The 18192-nt window shown below is 57.2% G+C and overlaps 2 protein-coding genes across 3 annotated transcripts in view; one reads left to right on the top strand and one right to left on the bottom strand.

Moving 5' to 3' along the window:
• Window positions 1-1906: 1906 nt before the first annotated feature.
• On the bottom strand, window positions 1907-17340 carry BHMT2 (betaine--homocysteine S-methyltransferase 2). Of its 2 annotated transcripts, XM_089312909.1 has the most exons (9): window positions 17295-17340; window positions 13779-14060; window positions 12991-13123; window positions 11486-11577; window positions 10681-10872; window positions 9244-9391; window positions 8184-8366; window positions 7732-7960; window positions 1907-2711 (listed from the first exon to the last, which is right to left on the bottom strand). In XM_089312909.1, the coding sequence occupies exons 4-9, from the start codon at window positions 11531-11533 to the stop codon at window positions 2630-2632; spliced, it is 882 nt and encodes a 293-aa protein (XP_089169035.1). In that variant the 5' UTR covers window positions 11534-11577; window positions 12991-13123; window positions 13779-14060; window positions 17295-17340; the 3' UTR covers window positions 1907-2629. The 2 variants fall into 2 exon arrangements, with proteins under 2 accessions (XP_089169035.1, XP_069912423.2); XM_070056322.2 differs by lacking the exon at window positions 13779-14060.
• A 112-nt stretch (window positions 17341-17452) lies between these two features.
• The window catches only part of DMGDH (dimethylglycine dehydrogenase), a 62372-nt gene continuing 61632 nt past the window's right edge, over window positions 17453-18192 (top strand). Inside the window, exon 1 of the mRNA XM_070056319.2 lies at window positions 17453-17564. Coding sequence (XP_069912420.2) covers window positions 17473-17564 — 92 coding nt within the window. The 5' untranslated portion in view covers window positions 17453-17472. The remainder of the gene's footprint in view (window positions 17565-18192) is intronic.

Below are 18192 nucleotides of genomic sequence, written 5' to 3'. Positions count from 1 at the left end.
ACACACACTTATTTTGTATGTACCGCAGCTGTCCATCTGGGAGTCTGATGAACACCTTTACTTTTTCTCTAAGTCTAAACGAACTGTTGATATGGACCTCAGCTGATTTCCCCTTTCTTATGGGGCAATGGAACTAGATTTAACAACACTGCAACACCACCTACGTACACCATTCATTATTATTATTAGATTTATTTATTTATTTATTTGGAAGGCAGAGTTATAGAGAGAAGGAGAGATCCTCCATGCACTGGTTCACTTCCCAGGGGGCCACAATGACTGGGGCTGGGCCAGGTGGAAGCAAGGAACCAGGAGCTTCATCTGGGTATCTCATAAGGGGCAAGCACTTGGGTCATATTCTGCTGCTTTTCCCCAGGCCATTAGTAGGGAGCTGGAACAGAAGTGGAGTGTCCAGGACTTGAACCAGCCCTTGCATTGGATGCCAGCATCACCAGTGGCAGCTCTACCAGCTATGCCACAACACCATCCCCTCCAGGCTTCCAGACTGTGCAGTGTGAGACTACAGGGAGGGCTCAGCTGGTGCAGGTGCAGGCCCAGGGTAGGGACTCAGGGGACAGCAGCTCTCCCGCTCCTCTCCCAGCACTGTGCACCAACCCCTTCACTTATGCTTGACCCACTCGGCAGGCAGGTACTGCGTGAGCAGGGGCACTCCTGGAGGGAGCTGCTCAGGACCAGGCACAAGTCATAAGCAGAGGCTTTGCCAACAAGGTGTGCCCGGGTAAGCGCCCCGGTGAGGACAAGGGGATTGGAAACCAACAGGGAGCGAGGGTCTGCCACGCTCCGGGCCCTGCTCCCCAGGTTCTTGCTATCACAGCTGGTGGTCAGGGTGCCGGGGTAAAGATGGCTCCATGGTTACCCTCATTCCACAAATAGGGAAATTCAGATTGTCTCTTAGCACACATGCGGTGTGTGGCAAAGCACACGGTGAAACACTGTGCCTTTCGGGTTAGAGAGAATGAGGCAGCACAAGCCTAGGAAAGCCCTAACGGCGATCTGTGAGCGTCTGAAGAGGCAGCATGTGGGAGAAGCCGTGCGTTTGTTCCAGGGCCATTCAGGGTCTATTATCTGGCCCAACAGGGAGAGGTTGTGGGCGGACACATGGAATAAGCTTCCCAGAGTGAGAGCAGTCCTAGCAAGGAAAAATGATCGTGAGGTGTGACTTCCCCCAATAGCTGCAAACAGAGGCTGGTGGCCCTGCTGCAGGTGGCGCGGGCTACAGGCGGGGGTGCTCCACCCCCCATCAGCGCCTGATGTGACCGACCCCCGGGACTCCCACCGGAGCGGGCAGTGCACAGTGGGAGCACGGCTGGGATTCCAGTGCCCTGGGTTACAGCAACGGCTTCCTGAGACGGAGAGGTGATGCTGAACCCCTGTAGCTCGGCCACGGATACACCTGCACTCGGAGAGTGGCTGGGACGTGGGTTCCAGGGCCAGACCACGTGCGTTCTAATCCACACCACTAAACGTGCAATGGCCTCTGAAAAGTCACTTGGCCTCACTACACAGCTGTTTCTTTGCCTGTGAACCACCGTGTTGGAGACACCGTCTCTGGGCTGGTGCTGTGGTGTCGGGGTTGGAGCTGCCTGTGATGCCAGCATCCCACATGGGTGCCAGTTCCTGTCCCAGCTACTCCACTTCTGATCCAGCTCCTTGCTAATGGCCTGGGAGAAGCCGTGGAAGCTGCCTCAAATGCTGGCGTCCCTGCACCCATGTAGGAGACCTGGAAGAAGCTTCTGGCTTTGGCCCAGCCCAGCCCTGGTCATTGCAATCTTACCTATTATCTGTATTACATATAAGGTGGCTTAATCATGAGAGAAGTACAAGGGCCTAGTGAGTAATATTAATACAAAGAATGCCATGGAATTTAAAACAGTTTGAAGCAGTGTAACAAGTGCACTATTTGTATCTTTATTATTTGCCGCTCATTCTTACATTGTTGTGGATAACAGAGACAGGGACAGAGGAGGACAGAAGTGAAAGCCAAGAAAGGATTCGGGCAGGGCAGGTGGGATCTGGCTTTAAGATCTTCTTTCTCCTTTTGCTGTTGTAAATAATCAATGCCTCTCATCTGTGAGTGAACATCTGTGATTAGGCTGACGGGGTGCTAAGGAAGGAAAGGTACAAGCGTCCGAGGCGGCCCTGTTCCTGCAGAGCTCCTGGCGTGGCCATCTGTGGTCACGAGATGCAGTTCTAGGATGCTGGGACCTAATACCCATGAGTGCAGGCCTCCTTCGGGAAGGATCGCTTTGGAGGGTGGTCCCACATGTCGGTTCTGCCCAAGCCTCTTGCCCGAGCCAGGGGCGCGGGTGCCCCGACAGAGCAGGTGTGGCAGGGTCGTGCACTGATTCCTGGTCTCAGTTCGTTTCTAAGTGATTTCGGATGACAACATCAGATTCACCCTCCAACACAAGCGTGGCTGTGTGCGTGGTGATCTCAAACAGTGCAGGGCTGCATTCAGGGACCATGGGCTGGCACAGGGTGGGACAGGGTCCCTGTGGCAGCCACACAGGGCGCAGGCGCTGGCTGGGGGGTGGGGCTGCATTTAGAGAGGAGCGGGGCAGCAGGGCCGAGGGTGGCTTCTTCCTGCTCTGCTGTCGCTGTCCCCTCCTTAGGCATCCGGCTTGGACAGAGAAGGACAGAAGGGCCTGCCCGAGGCTGGCTGCAGGTTCTCCCAGTACTCCCGCCTGGCCCTGTGTTTTTGGCACAAACAGGTAGTGAGTTAGATTCCCCTTGCCTATTTTTAAAGTCCATTTTGTCATATATGAGGTACCTCAAACAACTGGTACAGAATGGAATTAAAAGGTAAGTTGATTTTAGTGCAAAAAAAAAAAAAAGTGAAATCCATGCACAGGAGAGCTATTGAAAGCAGATCATGGAAAGTACATATAAAGAAAAAACCATGCAGAGATTTCCAAGATCTTTGCATCAAAATGCACCCTCTCCCTCCCTCTCTTCCTGCTCTCTTGGTAGGGAAAGCAGGGAGAGAGGGAGTGAGGGAGGGAATGAGCACTCCCAGCCACTGGTTCCTTCCCAGATGCCTGCAGCCCGGGGGCTGAGGAAGCCAGGAGCTCCACACTCAATCAGTCTCCCTGGTGGCCAGCAGAGAGCCAAGTGCTTGAGCCGGCAACACTGCCTCTCAGGGTCCACGTTAGCAGGAAGCTGGAGCCAGCTGTCAAACCCAGGCACCCAGTGTGGACATGGCATCCTAACTGCTAGGCTGGGTGCTTAGCCCAGCTTATCGTCCCACTTGCATTTCCATGAACAGTTTGAAGTACTCTCATGTGTACACATGAACGTAAAGGCTACAAGTACACTTGAAGACTTGATCGATGATCAGGCCAAAGTAGAACTTTGGTATCAAGATAGAGAAAAACCACATGCACAGCCATCGGTGCAAAGGGTCTTTCCCACGTCTCTGTCCTCGCAGCAATCACGAGGTGTCATGCCACCTCTCGGGAACAAGGCAGTATGCTCCGCTTTTACACGTCTTTATGAATGACTTCGTTCTGAAATGTCCGGCAGAAACTTCGGGGCTCAATATTTTAATGGAATGAGAAGTACAGGAAGGCAGTTTTTAATGCAGCAAGACCAAGTGCAGTTCGTCAAAAAGCAACAAAGAACTGAGCATAAATTCCTTTGTCAGCGTTTGGTTCTCATGTTTCGACAGAGTAGGAGCACCCTGGTGACAGACCTGTGTGGTAAATGCTCGTCAGAGTTTTCCCCACTTTACTTACAAAACGGTGAACAAATCAATATCTGGAAATGGTGAAATACTAGAAACCTGAGGCTGACACAGGCTTCTGTGTGATCATGAATCCCCACGAGTGTCAGCAGTGCTGAGAATTTGGGGCAAAAGGAATGTCTTGCTTTAGTGGACAGAATAATGTCTTAACTTCAATGGCTCATGAAGAATGGCCCCAGAGGATGACAATTAAAATAAGCCATTTCTCATTTAGTTAAGCTGTTTTAATCACCACCAAAGTTTGTTTTCCTCACTAATGATATGTAGATTTAGTATTTTCTAAGCACATTACCCATAAAATACATCTTCTCTAATGATAAGTACCCAAATCTCCCAGAAGAGAGGTTTGGTTAAATGATATCTTCCCTGCTTCTACAATCTAAATAATTCTACAACAGGGAAGTTGTTCCAATTTGAAAAGGAAGTCTGCTTCACATCCCACTGAAATGAATAAAAATGGACTGAGCATTCAACAACCCTGGTCACAGGGAGAGAGAGTAGCGGGTCAAACTGCTTCCTAGAGTATGGGAGGGGATGGTACTGAACTGATGGTGTCTGGCAATCATCTGTCCATCTATCATTATCTATCAATCTGTGTTGCTATCATTTGTATTATCATCTATGTATCTATCAATCTACCATCTATGTTTCTATCGTATTTATCATCTACCTCTCTATTATTTGTGTCTCTCATCTGTCATCTACCTGTGTTACATATCATCTATGTATCTACAGATCTATCAATTATGTATCTATCACCTATGTATCTATCATCTACCTTTGTGTCTATCATCTATGTATCTATCAATCTACCATCTATGTTTCTACCATCTATTTATCATCCACCTATCATTTGTGTCTCTCATCTGTCATCTGCCTGTGTCACCTATCATCTGTGTATCTACAAATCTATCAGTTATGTATCTATCACCTATGTATCATCTATATTTCTATCATCTGTGTATCAATCAGTCTATAAATTATGGATCATCTGTCTCTGTATCTCTCTATCATCTATGTATGTGTCTATCAATGATCCATCCATCCATCCATCCATCCATCCATGGGGTGGGCTATCAGACACACAGAACCATAACTCAGAGAGCCACAAGAAAAATGTCTTCAATAATGAAATTATTGACTTCAGTATATGTGCTGCCAAAGTGAGCACAATGATTGAGTAACAGATAGCAACTTTTCTTTCAACAATGAAAAAGGAATATTACTTGACATTGCTGGAAACCAGAGGTACAAAGAAAGCAGGTCCAAGTAGGAAGCAAGTTGAAGACATGAATTTGGACAGCGGATTAAACCCGAGAGGATCTATTTGACCTTGATGCTTTGGTATTGCGGACCGGGGCTCCAGCTGTGTGAAACTCGATTCTTTCTCTTTCCCATGGTCCCAGGCACACTGCCTTGTTCTGCAGTGAATGTTCAGAAAGCCCTGCGCACAACAGGGTATCCCATGGGAAGTTTTATGCAGAAGCCATGATATGAATGTCAGCGCTGTGGACGCTTCCATGCCTGGTGGCTCACTGAAGCCCACCCTGGGAAATCTGCTTTGGTGCTGAGCAGGGGTGTGCAGCAGGATCAGGCCACATTCTGGGGTTTTTGTGAACAACAGGAGGAGCTGCTCAGAGCCCAAAGAGAGTAGCAAAGCCGGCCTGCAGGTGTCCAGGATCGGGGCCAGAGACTCACCGGGAAGAGTGAAAGTGGTACCTCCAGGGTACACCTGCTATGCAGGGCAAGCAGTAGCCAGAGAAAACCCCCTGGGGCTGGAGAGCCAGAGCGGAGCCCGGCACTCGGGGACCTGCGGGCGCAGGGAGGCCGCCTCCCTCTTCCATGCCCTTGCTGACTCGGGCAGTGAGGCGGTCAGAGGCCTGGCTAGCAAGCCCCAAGAAGGAGTGAAGGGTCACACCGGCTCTCTGGGGGCCCCGCTGGACAGCGGGAGAAGCATGCTCAGAACCTGCTCTGAGTTGTGACTTTTCCATAGATCTCACCCTGTTAGCCCCAGAATGGAGACTGCGAAGGCAAGTGACTGGGGGAGACCTGCACTGCCCACAGGACCAGGGAGGCGGGGCTGGGGTCCCCACCGAGCAGCTCCACAGGGACAGCGGACACCCTGGGGCTCTGCTGACTACCTACGGACACAGCTTGGGAGAGGTAGCTACAGCTGCAGAGGAGAACAAGCCGGTTCTGAGACGTGGTGCTGGGACAGGGAGAAGTGGACAAGTCCACAAGAGAAGGGACGTGCGGAGAAATGGAGAGAAGCAGAGGACATCACTTCTTACTCTACACGATGAAGTCCAAGTCCAGTCCTGCCTCACAGATTAGGAAAGAGCTAGACCTTGAAAACACGGGTGACAGAAGACACGGAAACACCCTGAATCTGAACTGGGAAAAGCAGATTTGAGGGGAGCGGGCGCAGGTGGCGTGATCTGGGTTTCTCAGTGTTCATGAAGGGTCATCAGTGATCTCCACTGACAGCAGGTGGACCTCAAGGCACAAGTGACACACACGGACCTCTGTGCCACCGTCTGAAAGCTTGCCTGCCCCGAAGTCCCACGCCGAGCCTAATCCCCTCTGTGATGGCGGGGCCTGTGGGGCAGCGGAGGGAGTGTGCTGAGGCCACACAGGTGGATCCTCATGAAGAGATCAGTGCCCTCTTTTAAAACAAACTCAGTCACTCATTCATTCATTTGAAAGGCACAGAGAGGGAGCGACAGAGACACAGACAGCGAGATCTTCCATCCAAGACTCAGCCCCCAAATGGCTGCAACAGGAAGGGCTGGGCCAGACTAAAGCCAGGGGCTCGGAACTCCATCCGGGTCTTCCCTGTGGGTGGGAGGGGCCCAAGCTCTTGAGCCGTCACCAGCTGCCTTCCAGATGCATTAGCAGGGAGCTGCATCAGAAACAGTAGCTGGGACTTGAACTGGCGCTCTGATATGAGACTTGGGAGTCACAAGCAACAGTATAGTCCCTTGTGGCACCATGCAGGCCCCTTGTACCCTTTTAAAAGGGACTCGGAAGGGCCAGCGCTGTGGTGCAGCAGGTTAAACTGCTGCCTACCGAGCTGGCATCCTACATGGGCAACAGTTCTCCACTTCCAATCCAGCTCTCTGCTATGGCCTGGGAAAGCAGCAGAAGATGGCCCAAGTGCTTGGACCCCTGCACCCACATGGGAGACCTGGAAGAAGCTCCTGGCTCCCAGCTTTGGCCTGGCTCAGCCCTGGCTGTCGTGGCCACTTGGGGGAGTGAACCAGTGGATGGATGACCTCTCTTTCTGCCTCTCCCTCTGTGTAACTCTGCCTTTTGGATTTGTTAAAGAAGGAAGGGGGCCCGATTGCTGGCCTGTTCCACCACTGGGGACCGAGCAAGAACGCGCCTCCTGTGAGCGTCCAGGAGTCCATGCGCCGTGGAGCTGCACTGCTGTCCCGTGTGGGGGTGGGGTGGTGTTGTATGGGGGAGGTCAAGCTTCTCTTCCATTTGGATACCTCTGTGCTTTCTGAACTGTCATTACTATGCACATGCGCAATAGGTATAAAGAGATTTAAGGAAAATATAAAAATGAATTTTCAGATTGCTGTTGGGCTCTGATCCAAGTTTAGATGCGCTTGTCCAGCTCCGAACCCGCCCCTCCCACCAACCCTGCCCCGCCCCCGCCCACCCCACCCCCCGCAGCCCTCTCCCCGGGTACATGCGTGCTCACCCCGCTCCGCTCTGATCCAGGGTTTGGTGTGCAAGTCCAGCTCAGAACCCACCACTCCCACCAAACCCCGCCCCGCCCAGGCCACGCCCCCGCAGCCCTCTCCCCAGCGCACCCGCGCTCCGCTCTGATCCAGGGTTTGGTGTGCACGTCCCCTCAGAACCCGCCCCTCCCACCAAGCCCCGCCCCGCCCAAGCCTCGACCCCGCCCACGCTCCCCCCTCCCGACCCGCAGCCCTCTCCCCAGGCGCACGCGCGCTCACCGCGCTCGGATCCAGGGTTTGGTGTGCATGTCCAGGCCGCTGCCCCAGCTGCCGTGCTTTTCCGACGCCGCGGGCAGGAAGCCCCTCTCGGGCGCCAGCTCCTCGGCGATGGCCCTGATGTGGTAGGGCTCGAAGCCGCAGCAGCCGCCGATGTAGCGGACGCCCAGGTTGTAGGCCTCGCGCGCGTACTTGTGGATGTCCCACCTGGTGGCCACCCTGGGCTCCAGGCCTGCAAGGCACAGCGAGGGCACTTCGGGCACGGTCCGGAGGTGCTCTGCTGGGCTCCCCCGCTACCCGCCGATGACGAATTACAGAGTTTTCAGAGCTGGCTCTGGTGGCCACACGAGGCTCCTGCCTCGGGCAGTTTCCCATGAAGACCCTGCACCATGGCCTGTGATGACCACGGAACTCCATCACGGGAAACCGGAGGCCCTGTGCACACCGCAGCTTACCGAAGGGGTACTCGGGCAGGTCCACAAAGCCTCCCTTGCCGCAGTCTGGCGTGTGGAACCCCAGGGCCTGCACCATGAGGTGGGCCCGCAGGCCCGCGGCACGGAGCCCTTCCTTCATGAGTTTCACGGTCTCCAGGCTGGTCCAGGGCCCGAAGCGGCAGTTCACCCCCACGATGTCGGCCCCTGCGAGCAAGCAAAGACCTCTGACCTTCCGTGGCTTAGTCATTTGTTTGCTGTTTTTTTCTTAAGATTTATTTAGTTATTTGAAAGGCAGATCTTCCATCTGCTGGTTCACTCCCCCAAATAGCCATAGCAGGCTGGTCTGGGCCAGGTCGAAGCCAGGAGCCTGGAACTGCATCTGAGTCTCCCATGTGGGTGCATGGGCCCAAGCACTTGGGCCATCCTCTGCTGCTTTCCCAGGCACATTAGCAGGGAGCTGGATCGGAAGTGGAGCAGCCGGGACTCAAACCAGTGGCCATATGGGATGCTGGCATTGCAGGTTATGGCTTAACCCACTGAGCCCCAGCCCCAGCCCTTGGTGCTGCTGCTATTTATTTATTTATTTATTGACAGGCAGAGTGGACAGTGAGAGAGACAGAGAGAAAGGTCTTCCTTTGCCGTTGGTTCACTCTCCAATGGCCGCCGTGGCTGGCATGCTGCGGCCAGCGCACCGCGCTGACCCGAAGCCAGGAGCCAGGTGCTTCTCCTGGTCTCCCATGCGGGTGCAGGGCCCAAGGACTTGGACCATCCTCCACTGCACTCCCTGGCCGCAGCAGAGAGCTGGCCTGGAAGAGGGGCAACCGGGACAGAATCTGGCACCCCGACCGGGACTAGAACCCGGTGTGTCAGCGCCACAGGCAGAGGATTAGCCTATTGAGCGCGGTGCTAGCTGCTGCTGCTTTTAAAACTAGTTACCGTGTAGCTTGGCCATTAGTTCTCCCCTCTACCTCCCTAGATCTACAGAGAAGGCAACTGATCCTAGTTCCTTCTTGTAAAGACTCCCACAGTAGGCAGGCACCAGGGTTGAGTGTCGCGTGGCCACAGGAAGTGTGCGAGTTACCTGCCTGCACCAGGCGCACGGCACACTCGCCAGGGCTGACGCCGTGCATGTCCCCCTCCGGCCCGATGCACATGGTCACTGCCACCGGCTTCCCGGCTGCCCGGAGGACGTGCACAGCCCACACGGCTTCTTCGACATGCTCGAAGTACTACAGGAGAAAGCACACGCTGCAGGAGGGTCGTCGGAACGACCCACGCGCAGCCGGGGCTGAGCCCCGCTGGGGAAGCAGCCTCTGTCCCACGGACAGGGAAGGGACGCCTCCGAGTCGTGTGTGCATCCCTCCCCCGACGACGGGAGGTTTTCACGAGGGATCGTGAATTCAGAGAGATGACGACTTTTGTCAAAAACATAAATCAGAGATGTTTAGGGTAATCGAGAATCTGTTTAGAAGGAATGACAATTTTACTGATACACTTCAGCCTCGTTTCCCATGCTGGGTGACCTCTGCAGAGAAGAGCCGTTTGTCTTTCTGTGTGCTGGACACTCCAGCTGCCTCACGTTCAGCTTGTGCCGGGTGGGAGGGGCAGGCACGGAGCAGCCGAGGCCCTGCGCTTGCTTTGCCGGGTGTGGACAGGGTGCCTTGCGTGGGCGTTTGTGTCCTTTGCAGGGTCCTGCCTCGGAATCCCAAGGCCACCAGGAAAAGCTGACTTTAGGAGACGCAGAGAGTCAGCAGATATCAGTGTGTCTCTCCTCTGGGCACAGGACAGTGCAGAGCAGATGCCGCCAGGGCGTATGCCCTGCAGGCTGTCCTGGGTCCCCAGAGGACGCGGGGCAACACAGGCTAGATGCTGCTTCCTTCTTCAGGGTAGAATGTTATGCATTTAATTATTTGAAAGGCAGAGAGAGAGAGAGCAAGCTCCCCCACCCACTGGTTCACTCCCCAGATGCCTGCGACAGCCAGGGCTGGACATCCCTCAGAGCTGCAGCTACAGATGAGAGCTGGTTGAAGGCTTGGCCCAGGCAGCAGGGACAGCGCTGAGCAATGGGGCACAGGACTTCTGTTTGGGGCTGGAGAGGAGAGGACGTCCCCCTTCCTGTCTCTTTGTTCTGGAGCTGTCCACATTTGAGCAAATAACCAAGGCTGGTGGGGCAGGTAAGGACACTTCTCGCTATCCAGTGCTGTTGCAGGCCATGGGAGCCTCACAGCCCCCACCTCCTGGGCTCTGCTCCTGCTCCCTGGGTCACTGTCCCTCTCCTCTCACCCTAGGGGAGGCAGGGCCCCCAGAAGTGGCTGCTGCAGCCACCCAGGGCTTAGGAAACCAGAGCTCCCCCCCGCCCAGATCTGTCCTTTGGCCTCACAGAGGACCTCGTGTACAACGGCCTTGACCGCCCAAATGGAGGAACTAGGGCGTAGGGCAGGCCGCTGCCCAGTGCCCGCTGGAGACTAGGCACGGGTACTGGTCAAAACCGGCTCCATCTGTCCCCCACAAGGCTTACCTCTGCGATCAAGAAGTCCACGTTCTTCCTGGCAAATACCTCTATCTGTAGTTGAAAAAGCTTCTTGATTCTAGCTTCATCCTTGTGCTGTCTGTACACTGTGGTCTGGCAGATGCCCCCTGCCACCAGAGCATTGCCTTGGCTGGCCACCTCCCTGGCGAGGTCGCAGGCAGCGGCGTTGACGGCTTCCCACTGCGGGTGGAGGGCGAGGCTGGCATTTGAATGCATGGTGAGATACGTGCCAAGGGCTCAACAGGGAGGCAGGGCGGCACGAGGGGGTAGCAACTGCGCTGGAACTGCAGGGCGAGGAGCGGCAGGGCTGGGGTCCTCCTGGTTCCATCACCGCACTCTCCCCAGGGGGGTCCAGCCCTGTGGATTCGGCCTCCCACGCCTGACCGTGAGCCTCTAGCAGAGAGAATGCCCTGCACCAGGTGCGCGGGCTACAACCAAGGGACATGGCACGCACTCACCGGGTTGAGTGAAGCTACGGCATCGACAGGGACACACGCTGCCCCCTCACCTCGCCTGCCCAAGGAGCTGCAGCCCTGCCGTCACCTCACTTTGCAGACAGAGAAGCAGAGCCCACAGCAGCCGAGCGACTGGCACAGTAGTGTGGAGATGCAGACAGGGCAGGTGTGGGGCAGGGTGGGGAGGGTGAGGAGGCCCAGAGCACCCTCTGTGTGTCCCCTCTCCACGAGGCAGCACCCAGGGAGGTGGTGTGCTCCCCGTGGCCTCGCCCTGCGGGGCAAGGGATTGGGGTTTTCCGACTGTGTGTAGCAGGGCGCGGGGACACTCGGTCGGTCACCTTGCTTTCCATGGTTTCCTCACTGGCAGAGAAGGTGAACGTCTGCATGACGTCAGCCCCGGCTCTCAGGAACTCCGTGTGCAGCTGGCGAACTTCGGGCCGGAGGTTTTCACGTGGAGATGGAAAGGTCAGGCTCCCAGGGGTGTGGGCCGTGGCGGCAGCCCCTCCACCCTCCCGACCCAGAGCCCGGGGAGGTTCCAGAGCGGGGTCATGGCATTCAGGCCAGGAGGAACGCAGGAGTGTTAGATACACGGGCACTTAGCGTGCACAGTGTCAGAGGTTGCATAGGAGTATGTAAGGTTCAGTAGGGGTGTGTGGTGGTGTGTAAGGTTGTGTAGGGGTGTGTACAGCTGCATGGGGTGGTAGGGATGCATAAGGGCATGTAGAGGTGTGTAGGGGTGCATAGGGGTGTGTAGGGTGCATAGTGATGTGTAGGAATACGTAGAGATTTATAGGAATGTGTAGGGGTATGTTGGGGTGTGTAGGGGTGTATTGGGGCATGTAGGGGTGCATACAGTTGTGTAGGGGTGTGTAAGCTTGCATAGGGGTATGTGGGGTGCATATGGTTGTGTAAGGATGGGTAGGGATGTATAGGAGTATCTAAGGTTCGCTAGGGTGTGTGGTGGTGTGTAAGCTTGTGTAGAAATGTCCAGGTGTGGGTACAGTTTGTAAGGGTGTGTAAGATTGTGTAGGGGTATGTAAGGGTAAATAGGGGTGTGTATGAGTGCAAAGGAGTACATAGGGGTGTGCAGGGATGTATATGGTATGTAAGGTTGTGTAGGGGTGCATAGGAGTGTGTAGGGTTGCATAGGGGTATGTAGGGGTACATAGGAGTGTGTGGGGTGCACAGGGCTGTGTAGGGGTGTATAGTGGTAGGTAGGGTTATGTAGGGGTGCATAGGGGTGTGTAGGGTTGCATAGTGGTATGTAGGGGTGTGTAGGGGTGCATGGGGCTGTGCGGGGGAAGAGCAGAGGCAGGACCTGCCTGTCTGACCCCAGGCATTTGGGCATTGAGTCAGGGTGAGCTCCCTGGCAGTGTGGATGCTGCCTTGGGCATTCAGCGTTGGCTGAAGTGGCAGGGTCCCAAGCACAGCAGACCAGTGGAGAAGAGCAGTTCCCGTCCTACAGGGCTACCCGGTCCCATCACCATCTGACTTCCCAGCAGGAGGACGGGGGCCTGGCTCTGCCTCTGCTCTCACACCCCAGCAGGGCTCCCTGGCAGAGGGCCTGCAGAGTGGTGGTGACCAGTGAGCTGGTTCTGGGGCCTGCAGGTGACAGTGCGGCCATCACAAGGTGGCCATTCCTGGAGAGGCTGTCAGGACGTGGACGTGCAGGTGGGTGTGTGTGCATGTGGGTGTGTGTGCAGGGGTCAGGGGAGAGTGGCGCCAGCGCCCCCACCGCTGTCCCCACACCATGTATGGCAGGGGAAGAGACCCTGTCATTTCTTGCTTTTGGCGCAGGTGTTGGGGAGCAGCAGGAGCTAGGGCCCTGGGCCGGGGCACTGACCTGCACTCGGGTGCTCTACCACGGCCTCGGGCGTCCAGAGCCCGACCTTCACGTAGCCCCGCTTCTCCAGCGTTATCAGGAAGCTGCCATCTCCCACGATGACCTCCCCGCTGTCCAGGCGCTCCAGGATGCCCTGAGGAGGAAGAGGGAGAAGCGTGGGGACGTGCCCACCTTTTATCTCACGAGCGAGCCCTGCTCTTCCGAGAGGCGGTGCTCTGTGTGGGGAGCTCAGTTCTGACAACATCCCAACCAGCGGGGGGGGCAAGACTGAGCCCGTGTCACTTCTTTAAAAAGATAATTTTTAGTTATCAGAAAGGCAGAGTGACACATACACGTAGGGAGAGGAGAGAGAGAGAGAGAGAGAGAGATCTTCCATCTGCTGGTTCACTCCCCAGATGGCTGCAATGGCAGGGGCTGGACCAGGTCAAAGCCAGCACTTGGGCCCTCCTCTGCTGCCTTCCCAGGCGCATCAGCAGGGAGCTGGATGGGAAGCAGAGCCGCTGGGACTTGAGCTGGAAGCACATTTTACTTCTTCACCATCCAGCCACCTGCTTTGTGAGCAGTCGAAGGGCTGTGATGATTGATTTCTCCCAAATAACACCGAATCGGAGTGAAATTGCAGTGAAGGAGTGGGTTCCATGGGAGTGACTTGGTTTTTCAACGTGTTTGTGGCCACTCTGCAAGTGGCCTACCTTAGAAGGATTCTCTCATTTTCTACTACTGCATTTTGTGCGGGGAGAAAACACCCCTAACTTAAAGGCAAAAAAACAAGAACAGAAACCACTCACAGGCCCCCTGTGCTGCCGGGAGCGGCCCCGTGACCCGGTGCTGCCCTGCGATGCTGATGAAAGTGGCCAAGGCTTCGGGAAAGGTTTTGTTTGCTGGCCCAGATGCCCGCTCGCTCCCTCTGTCTCTCTTTCTGCACGGAAGTCCGTGCTGGAGTACAGCCGTGCCTCTGCAGCTGGGCCACTGGCAGCCCCGTGCTAAGTCTGGTGGCGCTGAGTGACGTGGGTCCATGACAGCATCTTGGAGTCACTGCAGCGGCCGGGGCGGCCATTTCTATGCCTTTCCTTGGGTGAGAAGAATACACTCTGTGTAGGTCTCGCAATCCTGCCTGCACCTGCCCGGCATCTTCCCATGTGGACCTCCCAAGAAGTCCATGTGTGAAGGCTGGAAGTCGGTTTTTCTTCCACATGTAGATGAGGAAACGGAGGGTCAGCAAGGTGCGACTTGCCAAGGCCACAGAGCCGAGCGGACTTCAGATCTCCTGATTCCCCACTCACTTCCTGTTCACCCCATCTCCGAAGCCCACCGCATGCGCCAGAGGCTGGGTGCGGAGCAGTGAGCCGAGACCCACCGTTCCCCTGTCCTGTCTCCGACAAACTCACGCCTCCCTTCCTGCAGGCCTGGGTCAGGTCACCTATTCGGCAATGCTCCTGTGGCAATCTTGACCCTGCATGGATGGGCAGTGGCTGAAGACAGACCACTTTACTGTGAATCAGGGCCAGTTCATCTCCTGTCACAGCTGGGCACAGAGCCATGAGGGCAGCGATCGGGGAGAAAGGCCTGCAGGTGCCCTGTGCACCAGGCCTCTGTGTCCTGGGAAGCTCAGCTCTGGGATCCCAGGGGACACCAAGCAGGGTCCAGAGATGGACCACTGAGACACGGGGACTTGAGGGTAAGGCCAGGCCTTGCAACAGCAGTGGCTGTGCACAAAGGTCATCAGCTTCCCTCTTGCACAGCAGTGTCAAAGTCCTTCCGTCTTTCAGCGGCCATCCCCGCGGCAGGGGCTGGCAGAGAAGAGTGTGCCACCCCCGCTCTCTTCAGCGTGTGTGAGGCGTTGCAGCCCTGTTCTGTCCCAAAGGGCGAGCAAGTCAAGTGTGGTGACGGAGACTGCGCGTGGGGGCCCGGGCTGGGACGTCCCCCAGGGGAGGACTTGCTGCTCTGTGCATGGCCCCAGGCCCCACCGTCACGGCATTGCCTTCGGAGCTGACTCTGAGAGATACCGGCTCTGTCTGTCCTAGGTCTGGCACCTGCTCTCTCCACTGCCCACTCTGCACCCCACGTGACCGGCCCAGGGGGTCAGCACGAGCTGCCTGGGACATTCTGACCACATTTTGGCCTTGTGACTTGATAAATGATTTCCTTCAGTCTTCTTCCAAGACGCTGGGGGCCCTGCAAGGCCAACAGGAGCAAGAGTGGAGTGCACTTGTCCTCAGCCTCCCTTCCAGACTAACAGAGACCAGAATGAAGGTGCACAGGTGCCAGTCTCCCACCTCCCAGGCAGCCTGAGGCAGCATTTGGGGGGAACCATGGCTCAGCCTCTGCTGAGTTCCCTGATTTCACCCCCATGTGCAGCCCAGCCCTGTCTGCAGCCATGTCTGGCTCTCCCCTGGGTCTAGCTCTCTCCTTGTGCACTGTTTAGGAAATGTCACGGATGCTAGAAGTTTGGCCCTGAGGAGAAAAAGAAGAACCACTCTTTATACTTGACTGCGTCTTCCTGGTGCCAACTAAACACAAGGCATTTCACCTGTTATCTGGGTATTTGTCCAACTTCTTATTTTCTCAAAGACACAGAGAAACCCCCTCTGCTGGTTCATTCCACAGATGCCTGCAATGACCAGGACTGGGCTGGGGCTGAAGCCGGGAACTCCATCCAGGTCTCCCATGTGGGTGGCAGGGACCCACTTCCTTAAGCCGGCACCTGCTGCCTCTGAGTGTGCACTAGCAGGAAGCTGGGTGGTGAGTGCAGATACTCTGGTGTAGAGCCTGGGCATCTTAACTGCTCGGCTAAATGCCCAACATTTTCAATCTGCCATTTCCCTATACAGCCACGTGCGAAATACTAAATGATCGAAACCGGCCCTCAGAGCGTCCCTGAGCCCTCTGCCCTGCGGCAGGCATCACCAGGATCTGAAGACACCTCCGGGATGACACAGGCAGGGCAGGAGGGTCAGACAGGCCCCCCATGTGTCCCATCCACTCCCCCCAGCAGGGACCCTGCCTTGCCTCTGACAGTGAGCCCTGGGTGGCCTTGCGTCCCCTGGAGTACCCTCATGCCCCCTCAGCCTGGGGGTGCCAGAAGGACTGGCCTTTGAATGAAAGAACTTAGTGGAGGGGGTGTTTGTGGCAAATGGATGGACTGTTAAAGTGTCCCTGCTGGGGCCCGTGCTATGGTGCGGCGGGTGAGCCGCCGCTACAACACTGGCATCCATCGTGGGCACCGGTTCAAGTCCTGGCTGCTCCTCTTCCTGTCCAGCTCTCTGCTATGACCTGGGAAAGCAGTGGAAGATGGCCCAAGTGCTTGGGCCCCTGCATCCATGTGGGAGACCTGGATGGAGCTCCAGGCTTGTGGCTTCATCAGGCTCAGCTGCAGCCATTGTGGCCACCCCTCAATCCCTCTGCCTTCCAAATAAATACATAAATCTTATAAAAAGAAAGTACCCATCAGGAGCCAGGTGGAGTTAATCCCCTCCCATGCACACTAGAGTGGGTGATGCGTGGCTGTCCTGGTGTTGTGAGAGGAAAGGCCCACGGGGACGAGACAGGGAGAGTCTGAAAATCTGTGTAAAAAAGTGAACTGTAAAAACACGGCTTCCCCCAAAGTGGAGAGAGAGCCCGCACAACTGAAGTCAGCAGGCGGCTCTGCACTTTTATTAGCTGCTTCCTTCCATGCCCGCCGCTGGCTATAACCAGACGAAAGGACAGTTCCCAACACGGTTTCCAAGCCTTATGCCTGATGGTACGTGGCTAACACCACCAGGTCCCCACGGCGCGCGGGGCGGGGCCCCTTCGCCAGATCCATCGCTGCCAAGTGCTCACCGTGGCCTGGGAACACGGGGAGGGGAGCTTCGGTGTTCAGAGCGCGCCTGTCCACGGTGTCCCCGCTGTCCCCGACAGTGATTGAGCAACTCAGAGGTGCGCGTCCCCGTGCCCTGGCAGCCCCGCCCCCGCCCGCCCGCTGCCATGGGGGATCAGGTCCCCAGAGGTCCCCAGAGGTGCCCGCGGCGCGCTGAGGTGGTTCCCGGTTTCGTGGGGGTCGCCGGGCCCCTTCCCTCGCACACGCGTCACAGAGTGGGGCACCAGGCGGGGGAGAGGCCTCCTGGCCAGGTGTGAGACCTGGAGGGTCCCCGCGCCCGGCCCGCCGCGCTCGCAGCGTGAGGCCGGCTCCGACCAACCCCGGGGCCTCAGCCTCGGGGCCTTGGAAGCGGGGACAATCCCGCTGGCGAGCGGAAGCCGGGGTGCAGGGCCGTCCAGGCCGGCGGGTCTGAACCTGGAGCCCGTGAGGGCAGGGGGGGACTCACCTTGGCGGCCCGCGCGCCTCCGCCCGCCGCCATCGCGCTGCGCTCTGCGGGCGCGGGTCCTGGCACACGGCAGCCCTCGAGCGCGCCCCGCCCCGGGGAGGGTCCGGCACCACCCCCTGGCTCCACGACCCAGGCTGCCCGGTCCGGAGCAGGCGCTCGCACTCGCCTCGGCCGCGCTATGCTGCGGGGGCTACGGGGGCTACGGGGGCTGCGGGGTCTCCCGCTTTGCGCCTCGCCCCGACGCCTGCGCTCCGGCAGTAGCAGCCAAGGGTGAGTGGGGCGGCCAGGGGCCGGCGGACCCCTGGGGTTGCTTCTGGAGGTGATGGATGTTTTCGGAGGGGGCTGCGCCGCCGGGGTTCCCAGACGCTCCGGGCGCCCCGGGCGCGGGCTCCGTTCTCGCACAGAACGAGCAGGTAAAGGTCGCGCGGCTGTGCGCCCGGGGACGTCTCGCCTCGAGGGTGGACTCTCTGGCGCGGGGTGCGCGTGGTGGGCGGTGAGGGTCTCCGCGCCGCGTGTGGGTCCCGCGCGACCCCCGGCTCCCGGAGCGCCATCGGGTGTGCGGCTAGGACACCCCGGGGTGGGCTCCGTCCGGCTGCCTCAGCTATGGTGCGGTGGCCGCCTTTGCATGGAGCCCCCGTCCGGCTGCTCGGCACGGTTTCTCCATGCCTCTGAGGCGCCGGGGGTCACAGCCACCCGGGCACTGGCCCTGCTGCCCCGGGCGCGGTGACATCGCAGTGACCTCGCCGGACACAGGCCACGCTGACTTCGCGGCTCCTCGCCTGCCCACAGGGCTGCTGCCACGTAGAACAGAGCGCAGGTGGCCACCGCATCAGGGGAATACACAAGGGCCGTACTTACTGTCCAGTGCAGGATGAAATAAGCTAACAGACTTGATCTC

Source organism: Oryctolagus cuniculus, chromosome 14, assembly GCF_051225735.1.
Source record: "Oryctolagus cuniculus isolate XC-2025 breed Fujian yellow rabbit chromosome 14, ASM5122573v1, whole genome shotgun sequence".
Taxonomy (NCBI): domain Eukaryota; kingdom Metazoa; phylum Chordata; class Mammalia; order Lagomorpha; family Leporidae; genus Oryctolagus; species Oryctolagus cuniculus.
This window is presented reverse-complemented; position numbering and strand designations above follow the sequence as displayed.